Source organism: Puma concolor, chromosome B4 (genome assembly GCF_028749965.1).
Source record: "Puma concolor isolate L17-30 chromosome B4, mPumCon1.1.hap2, whole genome shotgun sequence".
NCBI lineage: Eukaryota > Metazoa > Chordata > Mammalia > Carnivora > Felidae > Puma > Puma concolor.
Window position 1 is genome coordinate 19,073,649 of NC_141673.1, and position 21,022 is coordinate 19,094,670.

Sequence of the window (21,022 nt, forward strand, 5' to 3'; positions counted from 1 at the left end):
GGATTGTGGGCAAGACGGTACACATACGTGTGCATGCATATTTTTCAAGAGCGATTTTCCAAGGGTGTCGTGGTCCCCAAGGAGTTGAGGACCCTTAGAGAGAAGCCAGTTTAGGGCTGGTGGGGGGTCCAGATGGCTGGAAGTTTCCCCACTCCCACTGCCCGTGGCAGCCTTTCCTTTCTCCCTTCCTTTGCTCTTCTGTTCTGTGCTTCCGCCTTCCCTCTGTCCTCTTCCCCCTTCCAAATCATCTCCAGTGCATTTCCCTTTGCCCCAAAGGGCACATCTCAGGGCTATAGGTGCTTGTGGCCCTGGGTCTGCAGGGGACCAAGGATATTTATGTTTGTAAAAACACACAGGATTGACAGCCTTTTTCAGTCTACCTGGAAGCTTTCAGGATGCATTGATGTTGTCATAAGTCATGGCAGCTGGGGATGAGACTTTTATTCCAGCAAAATGCCTCATTGATACAAGCCGACACACTCCTAAGAGAGTAAGCAAAGCATGGGGTGTGTACCAAGCCCTGAGCTGAAGCAGAAGCTCTTGGGGTTGTCAGCATAGGGCGGCTCCCTTGCAGTGGGTTAGAGGCAGCTCCATTCACCTGTGAGGGAAGGTCCAGGGCAAATGCTCTTTCTACAGCCCAGTCCATTTGCCAGGCTGGGAAATGCTCATGAAGATCAGAAATTTAGAAGCAGGCTCTCTTTCTAAGGTGGGATCCCTCATTTGCATGCCAAGTCCAGTGTTTTCAAAATTCTTTCCTATTAGGTTGTTTCAGTTAAGCTTTGCAACGGCCACCTCAGCTAGAGCAAGCAGATGACATTATTGTCATTTTCCATATTAGGAAATGAGACGCAGTGCATCTTTCGGAACAATGAAGACTCCACACTCCAGGCAGCCATTCAAGTTTACCCTGTCAAATATCTTTCCTCTGGGTGGCAGGTGTGTTCCCTCCCTTGGAGGAGGTACTAAGAGACTATGAAATGATTGTAACAGTGTTGATTGGCCATTCATGTTGGATTGAGGGACCATGATAGCAACTCAGAAAAAGCCATGAATTTAGAGCCAAGAATTAGGATTTGGACTCCTATTCTGTACACCGCCTGCTAGATTTGATTCCCGTGTGACCCCCTGACAGCTGGGTGGCCTCATTACCTCTTCTTTCTCATAGGTGAAGTAGAGCTGAGACCGACCAGGCCATGTTTTAGAACTTATGGGGAAGATCATGCAAGATACTCTGAAGGTTATGGTGTGCTATGGGTTGAACTTGCTTGAGTTGAATAGCCCCTGAACTTAGACATCCTTAAGCCTCGGTAGGGTAGGGAGGGGCTCTATGATCTACAACGCCAGCCTACTCTCGGGCTATTTGACACCCCCAGCTCCGTGGGTCTGGACACTGGCCAGGCTGATAATATATAGAGAGTTGGTGGCAGCCACCCCCTCGCTGGGTCCAGCCTCACCTGGCAGCCAGGGAGACAACTTCATGTGTGAGATGATAGGAGGGGCGCTGGGAATGACCTCTCATTTCCAAGTATCACTTCCTATGAACGTGATTGTGATGCTTACCATAATCCACTTGGCTGTGTGTTATATTGGAAACAGCACTGTTCTAAGAGACAGAAGGCCAACTTCTCATACGGGTTCCCTCCTCTTCCCTCCCTCTCTCCCTCTCTCCCTCTCTTCTCCCTTCCTTCTTTTTTCTTCTCTTCTTCCTTACCATTCTAACAACACCCATTATCCAAACCAGTAGCCTCTTTTTTTTGTTGTTTTCATTCCTTTTGAAACTTTTGTAGTGCTTGACCATGCTACCCCTGGCATTCTCTCTTTCCTTAGCATTTTGTAAATGATGTGGCTCCTACTTATTAAGATTCTGACTCTTGGGGTTTCCTTTCATATTCCTTTACTACTCTTTCTCAAAAACCACAGTCAGCTTTGCCACCTTCTCCTCCCTCATTCACATTTATGCCCTAATTCAGTTTATCATTCATTTGTGCAATTCATATTCATTGAGCCCCCATTCGGTGCCAGTCACAGGATGGGGGGGGGTGGGAAAAAGGATACACACGGTGCTGAGACCCGTGTATCTTATAATCTAGTAGGTGGTTCCTATGTGGCACGATGCGGGCAGGATTAGGAAAGTGTGGTTTGCATCAGGAGCACTTAGGAGGTGCCCTGAAGCCAGTTTGGGGCGTGGTGGAGAGAAGGGGGAGCAGGGTCAGGGAGGGACACGTGGAGGGAGACAGACATACTGTGGAAGAGGCTTTAGATGTAGTCTGTTCGTCTCAAGGTAGGTCAGCCATAACTGCAGGGGTAGGTGGCAGGTGTGCAAGGAAGGCTCTCAGAAAACACGACTCGGTATCTGGGGACACAGTGGGCAATTCGCCAGTGGATATGTTTATAAGATACATGGAATCTTAGAGAGGATATTGCGAGGATAGTTCCAGCTTAAGGTGGAGATTGGAATAAAGGATTCTGCAGGCCATTCTTTTATTTATTCATGATTTCATGCGTATCCATTCACTCATTCCATCACTGATTTATTTCAACAGCCTTTCACCCCTTTTTGCCCCTTTGCTTCATGCCCGGGTCCTTTTATTTGCCTGGTTCTCATTCTCATTTTAACATGGGGACGCAGAGGTCAGACGCTTTGCCATCATGTCACCGATACAGGTGCACCCTGAGCCCTCCGCGCCTCCGCTCTGCCCAGGAGGGTGCAGGAACTAACTCGGCACTGTCAGCCAGCATTTGGCTCACCCGTTCTTGCCGAGACCTTTCTGCGGGGCATTCCTTACCAGGAAAGAAAGTCGAAGCACCTTAAAAGAGAAAAAATAAAACCCTCCAAAGCCTTCATCCTGCAGGGTGTTGGCAGTCTACCTTCTCCCTGTTGGGATCGGTACACCAACGCTTCTCTGCGAGGCTGGAGGCCATTGCCTCAGAGGAGACATCCAGGAGCCTGGGAAGAGGGAGTGAAAACACCCTTCTATTTTGGGCCCAGGAAAGGAGGATTTATTGCCCTCCCTGAGCCGGCTGGAGGCAGAAGTCTGGGGCAAGGCTGGGTGCCTCACTGGCTGGACCCTGGGGCTGGTGAACGTCTGGTGGACGGAGGGGGTTCGTGGGACTCAGCCTGCACCTTGAACTGCTATAAATTTAATAGGCCTCCTCTGACCCGTTGGCCAGGAAGCAGGCTCCCTCCAGGCCCGCGGGGGCCTGTTGCTCAGGAGTACTCCTGAGCCAGCCACCCCTTGGCGTCCGGGCTGAGCAGTTGACCCCGACTTAACGAGACCACGACGTGGGTGTCCAGGGCCGGCTCTCCTGCAGGCTGCTTCCCCTGGAGCCAAATCAATATTTATTAATGATCTGCGCCCCCTCCAGTGCCTCTGACTTCACAGAGGGCCTCTGTTGCACCAGCCTGCCCAAGTCATTCATTAACGCCGAGCCCAGCGGCCCGTGAGGCAGGCGAGGGGCCCGCAGAGGCCAGCCCACCACGGAGATATTTGCAAAGGTCATTAATGAGCTAATCTGATTTAACTTTTCAAGACGGAGGCGTGGGTCGCTGGGGTCAGTCTCTATTCCCAGCACTGGCCGGGGTGGGGGAGAGGCCCGCCGCCTACCCTGAAGAAGAGAATGGAAAAGTGAAGGTGTCTTTGAGGAGCTGAGAACTTTGGTGTTAAAGAGTTCCTATCCCCAAATCCAGGGAGGTTTGGGATGGGAGATGGGGAGGACCTGAGGCTGTCCGAGGGATTTGCTTCAAGCGCTTTAGATTCCTGCTTTAGCTCGTTGCCCCCTTTCCCTCTCCAGGTGGAAGATCCGGAATCTAAGACACAGCACCTGCCCCCCTCCCCACCTTATTCTGAGCTTGCCCAGCACAGCGGGAGTTGCAGAGTCCTCATTTCCAGTGAGCTCCGTCATCTGGAAAAAGTCCCTTCCCCTCCGTGAGCCTCAGTTTGCTCATCAGTAAGGTGGAAATAATGTCTACCTCCTAGCATTGTTTTGAGAATGAAAACAGACAATGGAAGTGAAGCGCTTAGCACAGTATCTGGTGCAGACTCAGCTCTTAAAAAATTAACTTCGGGGGCACCTGGGTGGCTCAGTCGGTTGAGCATTGGGCTCAGGTTATGGTCTCATGGTTTGTGAGTTCGAGCCCCAAAGAATCGGGCTCACTGCTGTCAGTACAGAGCCTGCTTTGGATCCTCTGTTCCCCTCTCTCCACCCCTCCTCTGCGCACGTGCTCTCTCTCAAGGATAAATAAACATTAAAAATATTAACCTCAAAGGGAAAAATGTAGCTGTAACTTTTGCCTGGGAAAATCAGAATATCCCAGGTGTAGAGGACAGGGGCACAGGTGTGAGCTCTGACCCTCCCGCCAGTGGCCTGTGCGACCCTACTTAACCAGACAGGTGTCTCTGGGTTCTGCTTGTGAATTCACGTGTAAGGGTGACAGATCGACCTACGGTGAGCCGGTTGCTTCTCGCCTCAACCGAAGAAGCCAGCCAGGGTTTGGCTGCCTCGCCCATCTCACAGATGAGAAGCCAGAGGCTTGGGAACCAAGTGACTTGCTCAGAGTCACAGAGCTTATGGGTGGGAGAGATGAAATTTGAACACAGACCTGCTGGCTCCAAGTCCAGGATGTGCACGCCCTTTGCACGGTATACGATGTAGGCTTTCCAGCTGGGTTTGCAACCAGTCCGCCTTCCCTGGATCCTGACAGCCTCTCTGACTCCTGGGCCGGGTGAGTGTCATCAGCTATAGACAAGGGACCCCTGCTCCTGCAGGACACTTGCTTCATCAAGGTTGAGGCACTTAGATGTATAGACATATAATGGCTCTGAACTCTGATAAACATGCCTACCTACATACATAAATATATGTGACTTACGTATGTAAATATATATGTAATAGTGCAAGAAATAAACACAATAGACTGTAAAAAGAAAAAGTGTAGGGGCGCCTGGGTAACTCAGTCGGTTAAGCGTCTGACTTCGGCTCAGGTCATGATCTCGCGGTTCCTGGGTTTGAGCCTTGTGTCAGGTGCTGTGCTGACAGCTCGGAGCCTGGAGCCTGTTTTGGATTCTGTGTCTCCCTCCCTCTCTCTGCCCCTCCCCCTTTCATGCTCTGTTTCTCTCTGTCTCAAAAGTAAATAATTTTTTTTTTTTAATTGTAGGCTTCATATAAAAACGTAAAGGCTTGGTCCCGTTTTGTCTGGGGTCCGCTGTAGTCTCCTTTAGGACCTGGTGTCCATCTGCCACACTGCTTGCTTCCGGCCTTGCTGAGTGGGCCTCTTCCCCCGGAAGTGAGCCATGTCAGAACCTTGCTTCCCCCATTCCCAACAGCTTGCACTCGCCTCTCTTGGGTCTCATTTCCTTAAACCTTGTCATGCTCTCCAAGGTGGTGGCTGGTGAACTCCTCTTAGCTGTGAGGCCTGGCCTGTGTCTTCCTTCCACCTCAGATGACACATTGGCTGTACTGAGCAGCCTCTGGGAGGTGATGCTTTAACCTCACGTGGGACCTGGGGAGGGGACGGGGAACAGATTTAAAGGTAGGGCTGGGCTGCTGCCTGGAGAGAGACTGTACCGGACTTACCGCTCCTTGTCACTTGGCCTCCTACAATGATTATAATAAAACCAAATACTTATAAAGCACTTGCTGTGTGCCAAGCCCGGTTCTGAGCACTATTCGTGCATTAGCTCATTTAATCCTCACACACTCTGAAGCGCATACATTTACTCTAGTCTTTTTACCAATGGGACACTGGAGGACTTTGCCGGAAGTCCCGAAGTTTCACAGTAGCAGAGGCCAGGTTTGGACCCAAGCAGTTTGGCTCTGAAGCCAATATGATTAGCCACCGAGCTTTGCTGCTCCTCCAACCTGGCTGTGTCCTGGGCCTCTTCTGGGTGGTGACAAGGCCCAGAAGGTACCAGAGGCCCCTGGACATGGGTGAGCGCCCCACAGGCTCATGGCGCTATCTGGGGGTCCCTCACAGTCTCTGTGACAAGGGCTTGGGGCCTGGTGGGTGGCTTCTGCCTTTGTCTTCTCTTGGCCAAACCTTGAATCCTTTGAGGTTTTGCCACCTTCTCATGTTCTCTGATTATTTTTTCGTTTCAACCAAGAAGTCTGAACTGAGCCATGTGGTCCAACAAGTGTTCTCCGTTTGGAGGAGGGGGTGGGGGGTGGGGTGGGGAAGAAATCAGCCAGAGCTAAAAATATGCTGATTCTGCTGCCCTCTGGCGTTCAGTGGGGAGCCTGCAGGCTCGCACAGCTCTGAATCGAGGTGGGAAAAGGCTTCTGTGGAGTAGAACCTTGTTCTCTTGGTGAGAGGAGCAAGGGAAATGGGAAGTGCAATGCATTTTGGGAGCCGTGGTTATGCTTCCAGAAGCAAGCAAGATTGACCCAGTAAGTCCCTGGAAGCGTGTCTCCATGTCCCCTCTGACCAGCCTCAGCCCTTCACTGGCATTCTGTGGGGCTGAAAACCCAAACCCAAACCCAAAGAGGATTCCAGCCACAGGTCAATCCAACTCCTACATTTTATAGAAGGGGAAACTGAGGCCCAAGATTAGAAAGCCTTTTAATACTGGAGCTTGATTGCCAATGGGCTTCTGACTCCAGTTTCCCTTCTTTCCTCTTCCTCCTCCTCCTCTCCCTCCTTCCCTTCCCCCTCCTGCTCTTCTTCCTCCTTTTTCTTCCTTTTTCTCATCATCATTAAAATCTCTGTCACCCTAATGGTTAATACAGATAAGCACTTGCTGTGGACCACTTAACTGTATCACATTGGCTGTAGTATTTAATGCAATAATATAGAAAGATGGTTCTAACCGATATGGTGGAATAAAAACTAAGGCTCCGAGAGATAAACTACTTGCACAATTACACAACAAAATAAGTGGCCTACTTTCTAGTCCTGCTGGAAGGCTTTCAACTCTGCTCTCTGTGCTACGCTGGACTAAGGACAGAGTGTTAAAAAAATTCCTGGAGCTTGCAGGTGAACAATAATAGTATTTACTATGTGCCAGTACTGTGCTCAGTGAATCACGTATATTAACTCATTCAACCTTGTACCGTTCCTATAAAGTAGTACTTTATAGTGCTATTATTATCTCCATTTTACAGATAGGGAGACCGAGGCACAAAAAGATTTAATAATTTGTTCTGAGTGGCACAGATAGTAAGTAGAGTGACAACATTCCAGCCTAAGCTGTCTGGCTCTGTTGCCCAGGCCCTCGACGATTGCTAGACTGACTCTCCCTAAGTCAGACGGGGAGCCAGCTCTGAACTGACGACAGACTCTAGCTCTCCCAGATCCCCTTGAGCAATGGGAAGACAACATCAAGTTGCCAAGGCCCTCGTTCTGGGGTCTGGAGCCACAGGATGACATAGGAGGTAGTGTCCCCCTTCCTCTCCATCTCCTGAGTTCAGGAACTTCCTGGCATTGGTATCTATTTAAATTTCTTTATAATTTCTTTCTTGTCACCCATACCCACTAGAATGGAAGCACCACAGGAGTGAAACTCCCTCAGTGTCTAGTGCCTGGTAGCAGTCGGTGCTGAACATATATTTGTAGAATCTACTTCGATGAGGTTAAGGGTGACCAGAGTCAGAAAGTGGGGGAGCAAGACAGGGCTGGCCTGTCCTGTCTCTGGGGCAACTGTGACCACTGGAGCTACGGATGACTCCCAAGCAAGAGAGATAATGATGGCATGGGGAAAAGGCGCCTTGGGAGAGAGTTGATGGGACGGCAACATTCTGGGGAAGCAGGAATGGTCTCAGAGGGGATCCCGAGCCCTGGCTGACTACAATAAGATGTCCTTTCTGAAGTCCTTCCAAACCTGAGTAAGAGATAGACCCCATTTTCAGTGCCAACAACAGAGATCCATTGTACAGGGGGAAGCAGTGGACTCAAGGAGAAAGGAAAGCCTGGAGAAAAGTTCAGGAGACAAAGTGGGAAGCCAGGTGCCATGCTGGGTGAGCCGCGCATGGTGAGGTCGTCCCAGACTCCAAAGTCCGGCAGTTGGGACTCAGAAGGTCTATGAAGAGACTTATCTTCTCTGTTCCTCCTTGTCCTCATCTGTGGAATGGGGATAATAATAACGCCTACCTCTTGGGGTTATTATGCGGATTGGGTGAGGTGCTACATGTAGTGTGTCTAAGACAGCGCCTGGCACAAAGCAAGTGCTATATAAGCCTTAGCTCCTGGAATATTCCTGCAGTGTCTGTTCCTGTGCCTATTACCACAGAGAGCCACCCTTGAGCAGTGGGCTGGGCTGTAAGGGCATGGAAACCTCCAGCTGGGAAACTGAAAGGACAGTCAGGCAGTCAGGCTCCGGAGGCCAGCTAACAATGTGCTCCGTGTAACTCCCCAAAGCGGCAGGATGGGTTCATGGTCAGGACGGAAGGCACCAAGTCATCCAGGCCTGAGTTTGAATCCTGACCTCCTCTGTTTCCTGGCAGTTAGGTATTTGGGTTTGCCACTTAACCTCTCTGTACCTCAGTTTCCTCATTTGTAATGTGGGAGACTACAGGTTAAATATTTAGAATGGCACTCAGTGCTAGTTTTTATCGCTACCATAGGCAGTAGAGGGCTTTGCACCTCTTATCTATGGAAACAGCTCTCTAAATGGATCTTTATTAATGCTGTTGAAGTAAGCGTCTTGTTTTGGTGGAATGTGGAAGATTCTTGCCTGATGCTTCTATGTATAGATCATGGCTGGCATTTCCCCAGGCTGGCCACTAGATGGCATGCATGCCCTTTCCCACCTGACCTGAGCTGGGCCAGAATCAGAAAGAAGGTGCCATTTTTACAGTTAGGACTGAGGCACAGAGAGGAAAAGTAGGTAGATGGAGCCTGGATTCCAAGCTAGACCTTACTCACTACAAGTTCAGCATCTTTTCTCTAAACCTCATTTCAGGGGAAGCATTGGATGGCTGGACCTCACTTCACAGCTCTCCCTGCCTCCCGTGTCCTCTTTGGCTCTGTTTTTCTGTCTCTTACTTCCTGTGTGGTCTTCAACTAGTTATTTAGACTTTCAGAGCTGTGCAGTCTGTACAATAGGGGTCACTGTGCCTTCCTTATTTTGGGGATACTTCAGAAATAGCAACTAGATCAGAGTTGATGCTCCATAGATGACAGTTACTGTTGTGAATGCCTTACAGGTTAGCACAACCAGGCTTCCTTCCTTCCTTCCTTCCTTCCTTCCTTCCTTCCTTCCTTCCTTCCTTCCATCTTTCCTTCCTCCTGCCTCTACCGCTCCTTCCCTTTCTTCTTTCTTTTCTTCCTTGCTCTCTCCCTCCCTCCCTCATGACCTCCCTCTCCTCCATGCAGTTGAACTACAGTGCACTTATGGTTCCTACCCTCATGGACCTTACAATCCAAATGTCCTAGTCTCTGTTTATTCCCGGGGCAATTCCACCCCCAGGGGGTCTTCTCTGTAGACCACAAGCCCAGGCCTGATCTACTCCCCCACTAGGCTGCTCCAAAAGCAAGCCTGCAGATTCTCTAGGTACTATGAAGTGCTGTCAGATCCTAGACTGACTGACTCCATTCTGTTTCACCAGTGACGTTCAAATTGGCTTTGGCATCAAAAGATTCTGCCAGGATGCCTGGAAATCTTTGTGAGGGAAGCATGTGTTAGGAAGATGGGGTCATGAGATAGGGTCCCTTGCTTAAGACAGAACAGCTCTGGTTTTATCTAATTTATATTCTGGGGTTACATGCAATACTCTGCCACGAAAGAAAACTATAAAAAACCACTCCCCTTTGCTATTAGAGGTAGGAGGAGGCAAATTTTGAGGAAATTCAGAGAAAATCTCCAGGAAAGAGAATATGTTTTCAAATTATTTTTCCAAGGTGCTAAGTGAAATAAGTCAGAGAAACACAAATAATGCACGGTATCTCTTACGTATGGAACCTTTAAAAAAAAAGGCATGAAACTCATAGAAACAGACAACAGGTTAGTGATTGCCAAGGGCTGGGGGCTGGGGAAAATAAGGAGAGGTTGGTAAAAGGGTATATTTCAGCTATGAGGTAGATAAGGTCTGAGGACCTACTGTAAAACGTGGTGACTGTAGTTGATAACACTGTATTATATAACTGAAATTTGCTAAGAGAGTAGAGCTTCAATATTTTTACTAACCCCCAAAGGTAAATATGTGTGAGTTGACAGATATGTTAATTGACTAGATGGGGGAAATGCTTTCACAATGTATACCTATGTCAAATCACAACGATGTACACTTTAAATATCTTATAATTTTATCTGTCAGTTACACTTGAACAAGGCTGAAATTTTAAGAAATTAGTTTCCAAGGAAAATGGGATTCAACTTTTGAATTACAGTAATTTGGGGAGCCCACTTGCCCCCTCACTGGTTTGTCTAATTGGGGCTGATCCCATGCTTCTGACCTTCGGCCATGTCCTGCCAATCCCCTACTCAGGATGTTGCCCTCTCTGTGTTTCAGTGCCCTGGTTCCCAAGAACCATTCAAGAGCTCGACAGATTTGCCAACCAGATCCTCAGCTATGGAGCGGAACTGGATGCAGACCACCCTGTGAGTCCCCACGTCTGTGGTCCTTCCCGTGAGATCCTTTCAGCCCACCCCTCCCCGCCCCTACTCCCCTCCCTGATCCCCAGCAATGTGTCTTCATTTGTTTGCTTGTACTACAGACATCTGGAGGGTGTCTTCTTGTACATCATCAGCACCATCATTATCATGGTCATTTTTATTGTTGGAGCAAATATGGATCGGCCTCCAGAAACTATTGTTTATGTATAATATATGCATGTAGGTGTGTGTTTGCACACACACACCTACACACACACACACACACACACACACACACACATGTAAATCATCTTTCTGGCTTTGTACAGTTAAAGAGGTTCAGTTCAAGTGTTTGGGAAACAGTAAACCACTAACAACTCTGCCAGGTACAGCAGGGCAGTGAGGAGAGGTGACATTGGAACTGGATCCCCCAAACTGAGTTGAAGATGCTGAGGGAACAGTATATGTGAAGGCTCAGAGTCCTGAAAGTATCTGGAATATTTTGGAATGGCTGGCTGGTGCATGAGGTGTGAGGGTCAGATTTTAAAAGGTCTGATATACCAGACAAAGAAGTCAGACTGCATCCCATCCCCTGTGGGCAGGGGAGCAGGTTGTTCTTTACTGGTTTCTGAGAAAAGGCCCAGGGTGGGGGGACTTTATCACCATTTTTTTGTGTGGTGCAGGGGTTTGGGGAGGGGGAGCAGCTCAGGCTGGACTCAGGGTCAGGACCAGTTCTGACAGCCTCCATAGATGAAAAGTTGCCACAGTCATATCGGCTGTCACTTACTCTCTGCCCAGGTAGGTGGCTCCTTAATCTTTAAATGACTTGGAAGCTGTTTCATTACAGTGGTTTAGTGGAACTCAGTGAGAGTGTCTGCATTTCAGCAGTTTTCTTACATCTCTGTGGGTCTTTACAGTTGAGTGAATAGTGAACTGGCTCTTCACAAAGGCTTTTTGCAGTAAGCAAAGCAGATGTTCCCATTTTACAGGTAGACTCATTGAGGCCCAGTGAGAGTAAATGGGACTTTTCCAAGGTCCCATGCTAAGCTCTGGGTTTTAAGATTCCTAATCCAGTCCTCATGGTGCCAAAGACAAAGGTCTAGCCGGTGGCAGAAACGCTGGTGCTTTCTCAGAGACAAAGAGAGACCTATTTCTGGAGTAGACTGGCCTTTTCCAATATGAACAAGTGTTGCTTATTCTAACTCAAATAGTAAACCCCTGATAGTGGACTCAAAAATACGGAAAAGCATGAGAAGAAAATAAAGATCACCCATAATTCCAGTTATTTCCCTTTTTCTCTTGGTAGTGCTCTGCATTCTTTTTTTACAACGAGAAACTATTTTAGAAACAGAGGCGAGTTCCCTCCTGACACCCACACATCAAAATTGGAAAAAATTATCCCCTATTGTCACACTGTCCGGAAACAATCAGTGTTAATTTTTTTTTTTTAATTTTTTTTTTTCAACGTTTATTTTTGGGACAGAGAGAGACAGAGCATGAACGGGGCAGGGGCAGAGAGAGAGGGAGACACAGAATCGGAAACAGGCTCCAGGCTCTGAGCCATCAGCCCAGAGCCCGATGCGGGGCTCGAACTCCCGGACCGCGAGATCGTGACCTGGCTGAAGTCGGACGCTTAACGGACTGCGCCACCCAGGCGCCCCAATCAGTGTTAATTTTAGTGTGCTCCCTTTCTCTTCCCCACATCTCTTTCCCCCTCTCTTTCTATTATTTAGAAATTAATACATATTATTAAATTATATATATCATAAAATTATCATATATATAATTTTTTGTGCATTGCCATAACTTACTAAGCAGCCCCCAATGGCAAGCATTTAGGGAGTTTCTAGTCTTTCCCTAGGACAATAGTTTGCTTGCCTGGGTATCTTGATGTGGGCTCTCCATAGCTTCCTTGATGCTTCCTTGTGAAACTACTTAGTCTAGGGATAGAAATTGTAGTTCAGTCTCCTAATATATATACTTCAGTACCTTATCCCCCCCAAAATAAAGCTGGATCCCCGTTCACCTTCCTGGGGATGGTGCAGCCTTCTCCTGTGGCTCCTGGGGGCGGCAGACCTGAGCCAAGAGAGGTTCTAGATCCCCACTGACAGGTCTTCGGCCGTGGGCCTTGGGAGCAAAGCATCCGCAAAGATATTGTTCCCCTGGAAGACCTGTCTGGCCACCTTGGCCCAGTCGATGGAAAATTAGCCCATCTTACCAGCCTCCAGACCTCCTGCCGTGACCCAAGACCCTTCTGCTGGTCACACTCACCGCTCACTTGGGAAAACGAATATGGCCAGGAAAGAGGAAAGAGGGAAGAGGTCACAGACATGGACGTTTCCCTCCCTTTATCCTTGTGTCTCCTCAGGTAGATAAGCTGGTCTTAGAATTCTCTAGAATTCATTTCTCCTTACAGACCCAGCCCCTATCTTTGTTTCCTGGCCTCTCACTGTGATGAATTTTATCATAAAAAAAACCCCATCTGTCTGGTACACGGTCCTCCCGATGAGGAGGCCAGGCTCTCTCTGTTCCTTCTTGTGGCTTTTCATCAGATCCTGGGAACTGATGGGCCAAGGACAGAGTAAACCCTCCAGAGCGCTCACAGGCCCTGGCTGCCATGTGTGAGGAGTGGCGGTGTTCTTCCCGAAAGGACCCTCTGTTCCGCTCTGTACCAGGTTCGCAGCATGCTCCCCTGCCCTTGGCAGTGTGCACTGACGTTTGACCCGATATCTCACTTCAAGGCCTCCAAAACAGCCACTCTGAAGAATGCGGCCAAGGAAGGATTGTTCCTGCCCCAGAGGGTAAAGGGCATCTGCCTGTGTGCGTTGGCCAAGTGGGAAAATAAATTAAGAGCTGCATTCCACCCCGTGCACGCTGCCTTCTTTCCTTTGTTGCCTGTGTCTCCCCTTTCTTCCTTCCCCAGGCATTTACTAAGCGAGTGACATTCATAGCAAACGTTTCTTGAGCGTGGACTGTGTGCCGGCACTGTGCTAAATGCTCTCCCTGCATTTTTAAAATTTCGGTGTTATAACCATCCATCCTGGGAGGGTTGCGCTTTCCGATTTTCAGAGAAGTCTCAGACAGAGACGGCCGTGTGGCCTCACGTATATGTGAGCCGCCTCCCAGGCTATGTAAGGGAAAGGGGGCTGAAATGATTAATGCGGCATGACCTCTGCCCTCCTGGGGCCTCCAGTTGTGGGGTGGAGAGAAAAGGGGTGTCCGCTCTTCCCAAAGGGGTGCCAGAGGTGACAGGGACACAACTGTAAGCTTGGTAGACAGAATCCAAGTGGTCTGTTTGATTTCCGTTCTCACACGGACTCTTTCTCTGCCTGTTCCCCAGCGTCTGTGGTCCTGTCCCTGTTGTCTCCTTCACCTGGGGTAATTTTCCTTATCCTCTCACCTGTTCTTGCCCTGCTGGCAAACCTCTATTCGTTTTCTATGGCCTAGCTCATATGCTGGCCTCCCTGAAGACGTCGCTTCCACTGGCCCATTCCCCAGGCTAAGTTTTCTGACACTAATGTCATAGAACTGTGTGTGCTGTGCTTTATACTTTGAGCACAGACTGTCAGAGAAAAATAAATTCACTTCCTCATGACTTGTAAAGGCATAAGACAGATACACGCACACACACACACACACACACACACACACATACACACACACGTGAAAGGGTCATATGCATGTTTCCCAAACTATAATCTATGAAAAAAATTTTTTTCATGATCAAAGGGAGAAACAGTATATGCTAAAGCCCCATTTGAAGCATATGCAAGTCCCGTGATCTCATTAGGGATGTTGGAAAGTCCCGTAAACATGAACTTGTTCAACCTAATGTTTCTCAAACTTTTTTTTACTGATGGAACCCCTTTTTAATGGCATACCTAGCGATATTATCTAAAATGGTAGTGTTCCATGGAACGCAGTTCAGGTAATATTTAGTTTAAATCATAACACACAAAAAGTAGACGATTAAACACCAGGTTTAATGAGTCAGATGGCATGTACTATCACTGTGGACCGGAATGGTTAGGGAGGACTTCTGGAAAGAGGGAGAGGTGAGTGGAGTCTTCTAACAACTAGGGTAGGCTAACCGCTGATTAAACAACCCCCGAATCACCATGGATTAACTGAAGGTGTATTTCCAGTGTAAGCCAGTAGGGAGATTTCTCCATACAGTCTTGCAGAGACTAAGCCCCTCCCACTTCAGGGCCATACCTTCCTCCAAGTCTCAGACCCTTTCTTTTTTTTTCTGCCAGCACCTGGGAAGAGAGAGACAATTGCTCCCAGGAGGTTTCTGTGGGCCATGTCTGGAGGTGACTCACATCCTTCACTCAAATTTCATTGACTGCAGCCCAGTCACATAGCCGCTAGGAACTTCAAAGAAGACTGAGAAATGTGGGTTAGCAATGTTCTCTGAAAGAGGGAGGAGACACAGGCCTTCGGGAGCACCAGCAGCCTTGGCCACACAGATCCTAACCCCAGAGCTCCCTATGCCAGCTCCACTGGCACCTACACCAGTGTCTAGACTGAAGATTCACATGAGGGGGTGCTTTCTGGTGGAGAAAGTATCAATCCGCAGTACTGTGCATCTGTGTTATTTCTTCTACTATCCAAAGGTCTCAAACTGTTTTTTAGTCTTTCAGATGTAGGTACGGAGTTTCTCTTCTCTCCAGAAAGAGCCTTGCTCTTCCCTGAGTGGAGGGCTATCATTCTAGTACTCCTCTCCTCTTCCTTTCTGCCAATTAAAATTCTCCACCCGAAGGCCCCATTAAAGTCTATTCTAAAGATGTCGGCCAGTTATCAAAGACTTGTGGCCCTCCTACTAAGTTGCTCTGTCCAAACATAATTTTCAAAAAAGTAAAAACAACTATCATGCAGGTATATAGTCAACATCGGTCAAAAATCTATTAGCTCAGTAGCGAGGGAACCAGCAAGATGACGATGTTGGTGCAAAGGAAGCTATAAGAGACTAAATTATGGATGGTCATTGGAAAATTGAGTGCTGGAGCAAGACCACAGAGATGGAGTTACAAGTGATTAATGCTCTCAAAGGCAAGAAAGCCATAACTGTGAGTGTTTTTATCTACCGGACGTAAATCATTTGCAACTTGATCATAAAATAAATCTTCTGCTACTTGCCCATCTTCTGTAAGTTGGCATCTAACCCTGAAGAATCTGGGCCTTACTAAGTAGTAAATTGCCCATCAGACAGATATACATGCCTCTAGAGCTTACCGTGAACTTGTTAGGCAATGATCTAATGTGACTTTGGAAAGGCACATGGTAATTTTTTTGCGTAATTTTTTAACAGCTCCTACCCAGAAGTATGCTGAGTTATGCCATGCACTTAAAATCTAGTGATAAGTAAGACTAACAGAGTCCTGAGTTTAATGATATTAACAAGTATAATGATTGTCTGAAAGGAGAAACACTCAGGTTGTTGAGAAAGTGTATTGTAGGGGAAAATCAATAAGTTTGGGAAAAAGCAAAGAAGGTCTATAAAATGCAATTGAACCAGATGGAAAGGCCAATTAGTAGCTTATTGGTCTAGAAGAATGGGGAAGGGTATTTCAATAACAGGGAACAGCATGTGTAAAGGCCCTGATGTGGCAAAAAGCCTGGTGGGTTTAAAGAATAAAAATAAAACCAACTAGGACAAATTTGGGACATAGTATGCAGGACTACCATTGTAGTTCAACACAGAATTGGAAATGTAGGAAAAGCCAGATTGCATAACGCCTTGTGGACTGTGTTAAAAATTTTGGACTTTACCCTTAAATTGATGAGAAGCCATTGAGAGTTTTTAAAGATGAGAGTGACTGCACCAGATCTGTACTTTGCAAATCTACCGGGGCTGCATGAGGGGGGAGGTATGGAAAGGACACAAAGAAAGTCCACTTGGAAAGCAGTTGTGCTAGCCCAGGAAAGAAGTGATGGGGTCCTGAACGAAGGGACAGCAGTGAGGATAAAGTAAAAAGGACAGACTTAAGATATTTGGAAGGAAGAATGGACAAAGATTGGTTATGGGATGTGAAGGAAGAGAGGAGGAGAGAAGTAAAACAATGACTCTCAGGTTATTGGCTTGGGCAACCAGGTATCTGAATCCTTTCCAAAACAGACTTTGTGGCTTTATAGGTGGTAGGCACGGCCAGCAACAGAGAGTGGGCAAGGGGCGGGGCTGTTGTTGGTGCTGCCCTGGTCTATTGGTTTGCACATCTCTGGGCGGGGTCTGCAGGATGGCAATGGCAGTTACTAAACCACTTTGAGACTCTTGTCTCCTGTGTACCATCCTTTCTCCACTTGGTGTGGGGCTGATGGAATACAAAAAGTCTCTCATTGTTGGCATAGATGGAATATAAATAGGAAAGAAAGAATTGTACAGATGCTGTTTAGAAGGCCCAACCATGGGTGATGGGGCTCAGTGACCCTTTCCAGACTCTATCCTTTTTATGTTCTGAACCAGACTTCTCAGCTTTTGAATTTTCCACCATTTTGCACAAATGTGTCATTTTTTGATTGTCTCCTTTGTGTCCAGAGTTTTACTTGGTGCCCTGTGTACCTTACCTACTCTAACCCACCCAACACCATGAGGGAACTGGAGCTAACAGTCTCACTTTACTGATGAAGAAACGTAGGCTCTGAGAATCGAACTGGCCAACCTCAAGCCAAGCTCCTAGTGACTGGGGTTAGTAATCCACCCAGCCCGCCTGACTTGAAAACCCCTGTTCTCCTTGCTAGTCTAAAGATGGCATTTCTGAGATTTAACCTCAGCCATGATATCAAGAAAGGGTAACATGAAAAGCTCAGTATGAAATACCCAGAAGACTTTTCCGTACGGTTACCTGCTCCCTGAAATCCCCACAAAAACAGAACCACACACGTCAACACCCAAGTCACAAAAATGCTGACATTTAGGAAAGGGATTGCACGTAGACTGCCTCCTGTAGAATTCCCTCCACTTTGTCCCTTCCACTCCTCCCCCCCCTTCCCCACTCCTCCTTCACCAACAATATATTTTCCTGTCAAAACATACTTGGTTACATGCAGGGCAACCAAAATTGCTGCTATTAGCTTAATTGAGACAGGGTGATTATAAATAAATTACATGCAGTGCTACTGAAATTGCTGCTATTAGCTTAATTGAGACAGGATGATTAGTCATCATCAACTGAAGCTTAATTCAGAGTGTACTGTGCATGGCTGCAGAGATCCTGTGGTCATCTGGCTGCCCAAAGGATCAAGGCCAAACCACCAAGAGATGGACTTCGGGGCCACAGCTCCCTTTCCCTGGCAACCGAGAGAACAAAAGTCCTTGTAGCCTGGTTGGGGGGTGGGGGGAGTTCTTGACGGCTGATAATGAACTTCTTAGGCACTTTGAGCTGGAAAGGACTGTGGTTAGAAACGTTCCCTGTGGAAAATCTGTGTAGAAAAGTATATATGTACGTGTGTCGACGTGTCTCAGTATGTGAATCTTCTGTCGCTTCCTCACAATGATTTGAGACAGATTTGTAATGCTATTTTACTTTTTTTACTAATTATAAAAGAAATCCATACTCACAGTACAAAACCTCAAAAGCATGAATCGTATAGAAAAATCAAAGTTACTCTCTCATTTTTGTAACGTTTGTTAGGCCCTGGTGTACTTTTTCCATCACTTCATTTGTACATTCCCTCCATCATAGTTGATACCTCCTGGATATGCAATTTTATATTAAGCTTTTTTTTTCACTGATGAAAATATCTTCAAACTACCTAGACAACGTACATTACGGATCAAAGATAAAGAGCCGAATAGGGCAGAGAGATTGTCACGGGCTTCTCACTCCTGGAGGCAGCATGATGAAGTGAAAATCCACTGGTTAAGGGAGATCTTCCCTCATCCCCCTGGTTTCCTGCCGCAACCCTCAAACCTCAGCTCGTCAGCCATGGTGCAAACAGAAAACTCCCATGGAGGTGCTCTGTGGGCTTCATTTTTCTCATATCTTGATCAAAATATAGAAATATTCTCCAAGACGCCTTATAGGTGCAAAAGTCTATGCTGTATACTTAAGGGCTGGGGAGAGCCATTTATTACAGACTGTTATTTTTTTTAATTTTTTTTTATGTTTATTTATTTCTTAGACAGAGAGAGACAGAGCATGAGTGGGGGAGGGGCAGAGAGAGAGGGAGACACAGAATCAGAAGCAGGCTCCAGACTCTGAGCTGTCAGCACAGAGCCTGACGTGGGGCTCGAACTCACAAACCGTGAGATCATGACCTGAGCCGAAGTCGGTCGCTCAACCGACTGAGCCACCCAGGCGCCCCTATTACAGACTGTTAAATAAGACTTGTAGGTGAGAATGACTGTGGTCCACCAAACCTTAATGATTGGCAAGTATTAAGTTCACATTTTGAGTCCTAACTATGGAGATGTGTTCTTCCTTTAGCCCGGTAGGCAGGCTCCTAAAGGGATGCATTCAGTGCTGCTGGGAAATCAAATCCTGGTGCCCAGTTTACTTACTGCATCATCCCAAGGCAACTTATCTTCATCCAATAGAAGGGCACCAAGGGTAGTTTTAAGTTTTCAGATTCCTAAGCCTTCCTTCCTGTAATTAATGACTCCAAACCATTCAGCACTGTGAGGAAAACCGAAGAGCTATATTTTGTAATAACTGTGTCATGGAATGTTTTCCAAACTGAATAATCACTTAATTTACTTGGGACTTGAATTTGGAATAAGAATACGTAGTAATTTTAATTTTCTGGTGTGAAACATTCAGATTTCTCTTTCTCAAAATATATCTTAAGAAGCAAACTAAGACATTCTTTCTTCCCTCCCTCCCTCTGATCATCCCTTCCTCCTTCCTTCTTTCCCTCTTTCAACAAGTGTTTGTAGTTCTTTTCTGTATGGCGGACTTTATGCTACAGACTCTCAGATTACAAATATATATGGACCCTGGTTCTTTGGAACTGCTGGCAGACTCTGATTGAAAACAATGACACCACCAACAACAAAATAACCAACCAACCAGCCAATCAGACAAGACGAAACAAGAAAATATCTAAAAATCAGGGAGTACTTATCCTTTAAAAATACTTCTCTAAATATGACACTCCATGATGCAAGCCCTTGTTTATGATTCATCAACACCTTGGTTTGAAGGGAAGGTGGGGCAGGTGGTAGAGGTCCTCCCTTATTGGGAAATTCTTGGAATGAACAAAGTAAGTTCTAGTATGATGCTAGTCTTTTGTTTTTCTAAAATTCAGGTACTATCATTTTTTTGGTAAAATACCCCCCCTCCCTTTCCAGGTTTATTAAGATATAATTGACACATAACATTGTGTAACTTTAAAGTGTATAACGTGATGATTTGGTACACATATATATCGCAAAATGATTATAACAGTAAGGTTAGTTAACACCTCTGTCGCTTCACATGATTGCCATTTGTGTGTGTGTGTGTGTGTGTGTGTGTGTGTGTGTGTGTGTGTGTGATGAGAATATTTAAGATCTACTCTGTTACCAACTTCCAAGTATATAATACAGTATTATTAATTATAGCTACTATGCTGTACATTTCCAGAACTTACTCATCTTACAATTGCAAGTCTGTACCCTTTGACCAACATCTGCTCATTTCTCCCACCCCAGCCCCTGGCAACCACCATTCGACTTTGCTTCTATGAATTCAGCTTTTTTTTCAATTTTACATAGAAGTAAGACAATGCAGTATTTGTATTTCTCTGTCTGACTTACTTAGCACAATAACTTCACAAGTCATCCATGTTGTTGAAGGTGGCAGGATTTCCTTCTTTTATGGTTGAGTGGTAGGATATATATCTGTATTATATTACTATACTATATATTATATATTATAATACATGTGATATATATGGGTACATCTTCTTCATCCTTTCGTCTATTGACAGACACTTAGGTTGTTTCCATATGTTGGCTATTGTGAGTAATGCTACAGTGAACATGGAATATAGATATCTCTTCAAGATCTTATTTTCATTTCCTCTAGATGGAAACCCAGAAGTGAGACTGCTGGTTCATATGGTAGTTCTGTATTTAATTTTTTGAGGAACCTTCATACTGTTTTCCATAGTGGCTGCACCAATATACATTCCCATATGCAGTACGTGAGGGTTCCCTTTCTTCCATATCCTCACTCATTCTCTCTTGTCTTTATGATGATAGCCATTCTAAAAGGTGTCAGGTGGTATCTCATTGTGGTTTAGATTTACATTTCCCTGAAGATGAGTGTTGGGCATCTTCTCAGGTACTTACTGACTACATGTATTTCGTCTTTAGAAAATGTCTATTCAGTTCTATGGCTTATTTTTTAAATGGAAAACTTAGGGCTGCGTTGTAGGAGTTACTTATATATTTTAGGTATTTACCTTATATTAGATATATCGGTTTGCAATATTTTTTTCACATTCCGTTGGTTGCCTTTTCATTTGGTTGGTTGTTTCTTTCACAGTGCAAAAGTATTAGTTTGACATAGTCC

At 46.3% G+C, this 21,022-nt stretch overlaps 1 protein-coding gene across 2 annotated transcripts in view; it reads left to right on the forward strand.

Annotated features, from left to right (window-relative positions):
• PAH (phenylalanine hydroxylase) overlaps window positions 1–21,022 on the forward strand; it is a 101,739-nt gene that overhangs the window by 57,194 nt on the left and 23,523 nt on the right. For both annotated transcript variants that reach the window (XM_086712507.1, XM_086712508.1), the window contains one exon: window positions 10,444–10,532. In XM_086712507.1, the coding sequence (XP_086568633.1) occupies window positions 10,444–10,532 (89 nt within the window). The remainder of the gene's footprint in view (window positions 1–10,443; window positions 10,533–21,022) is intronic.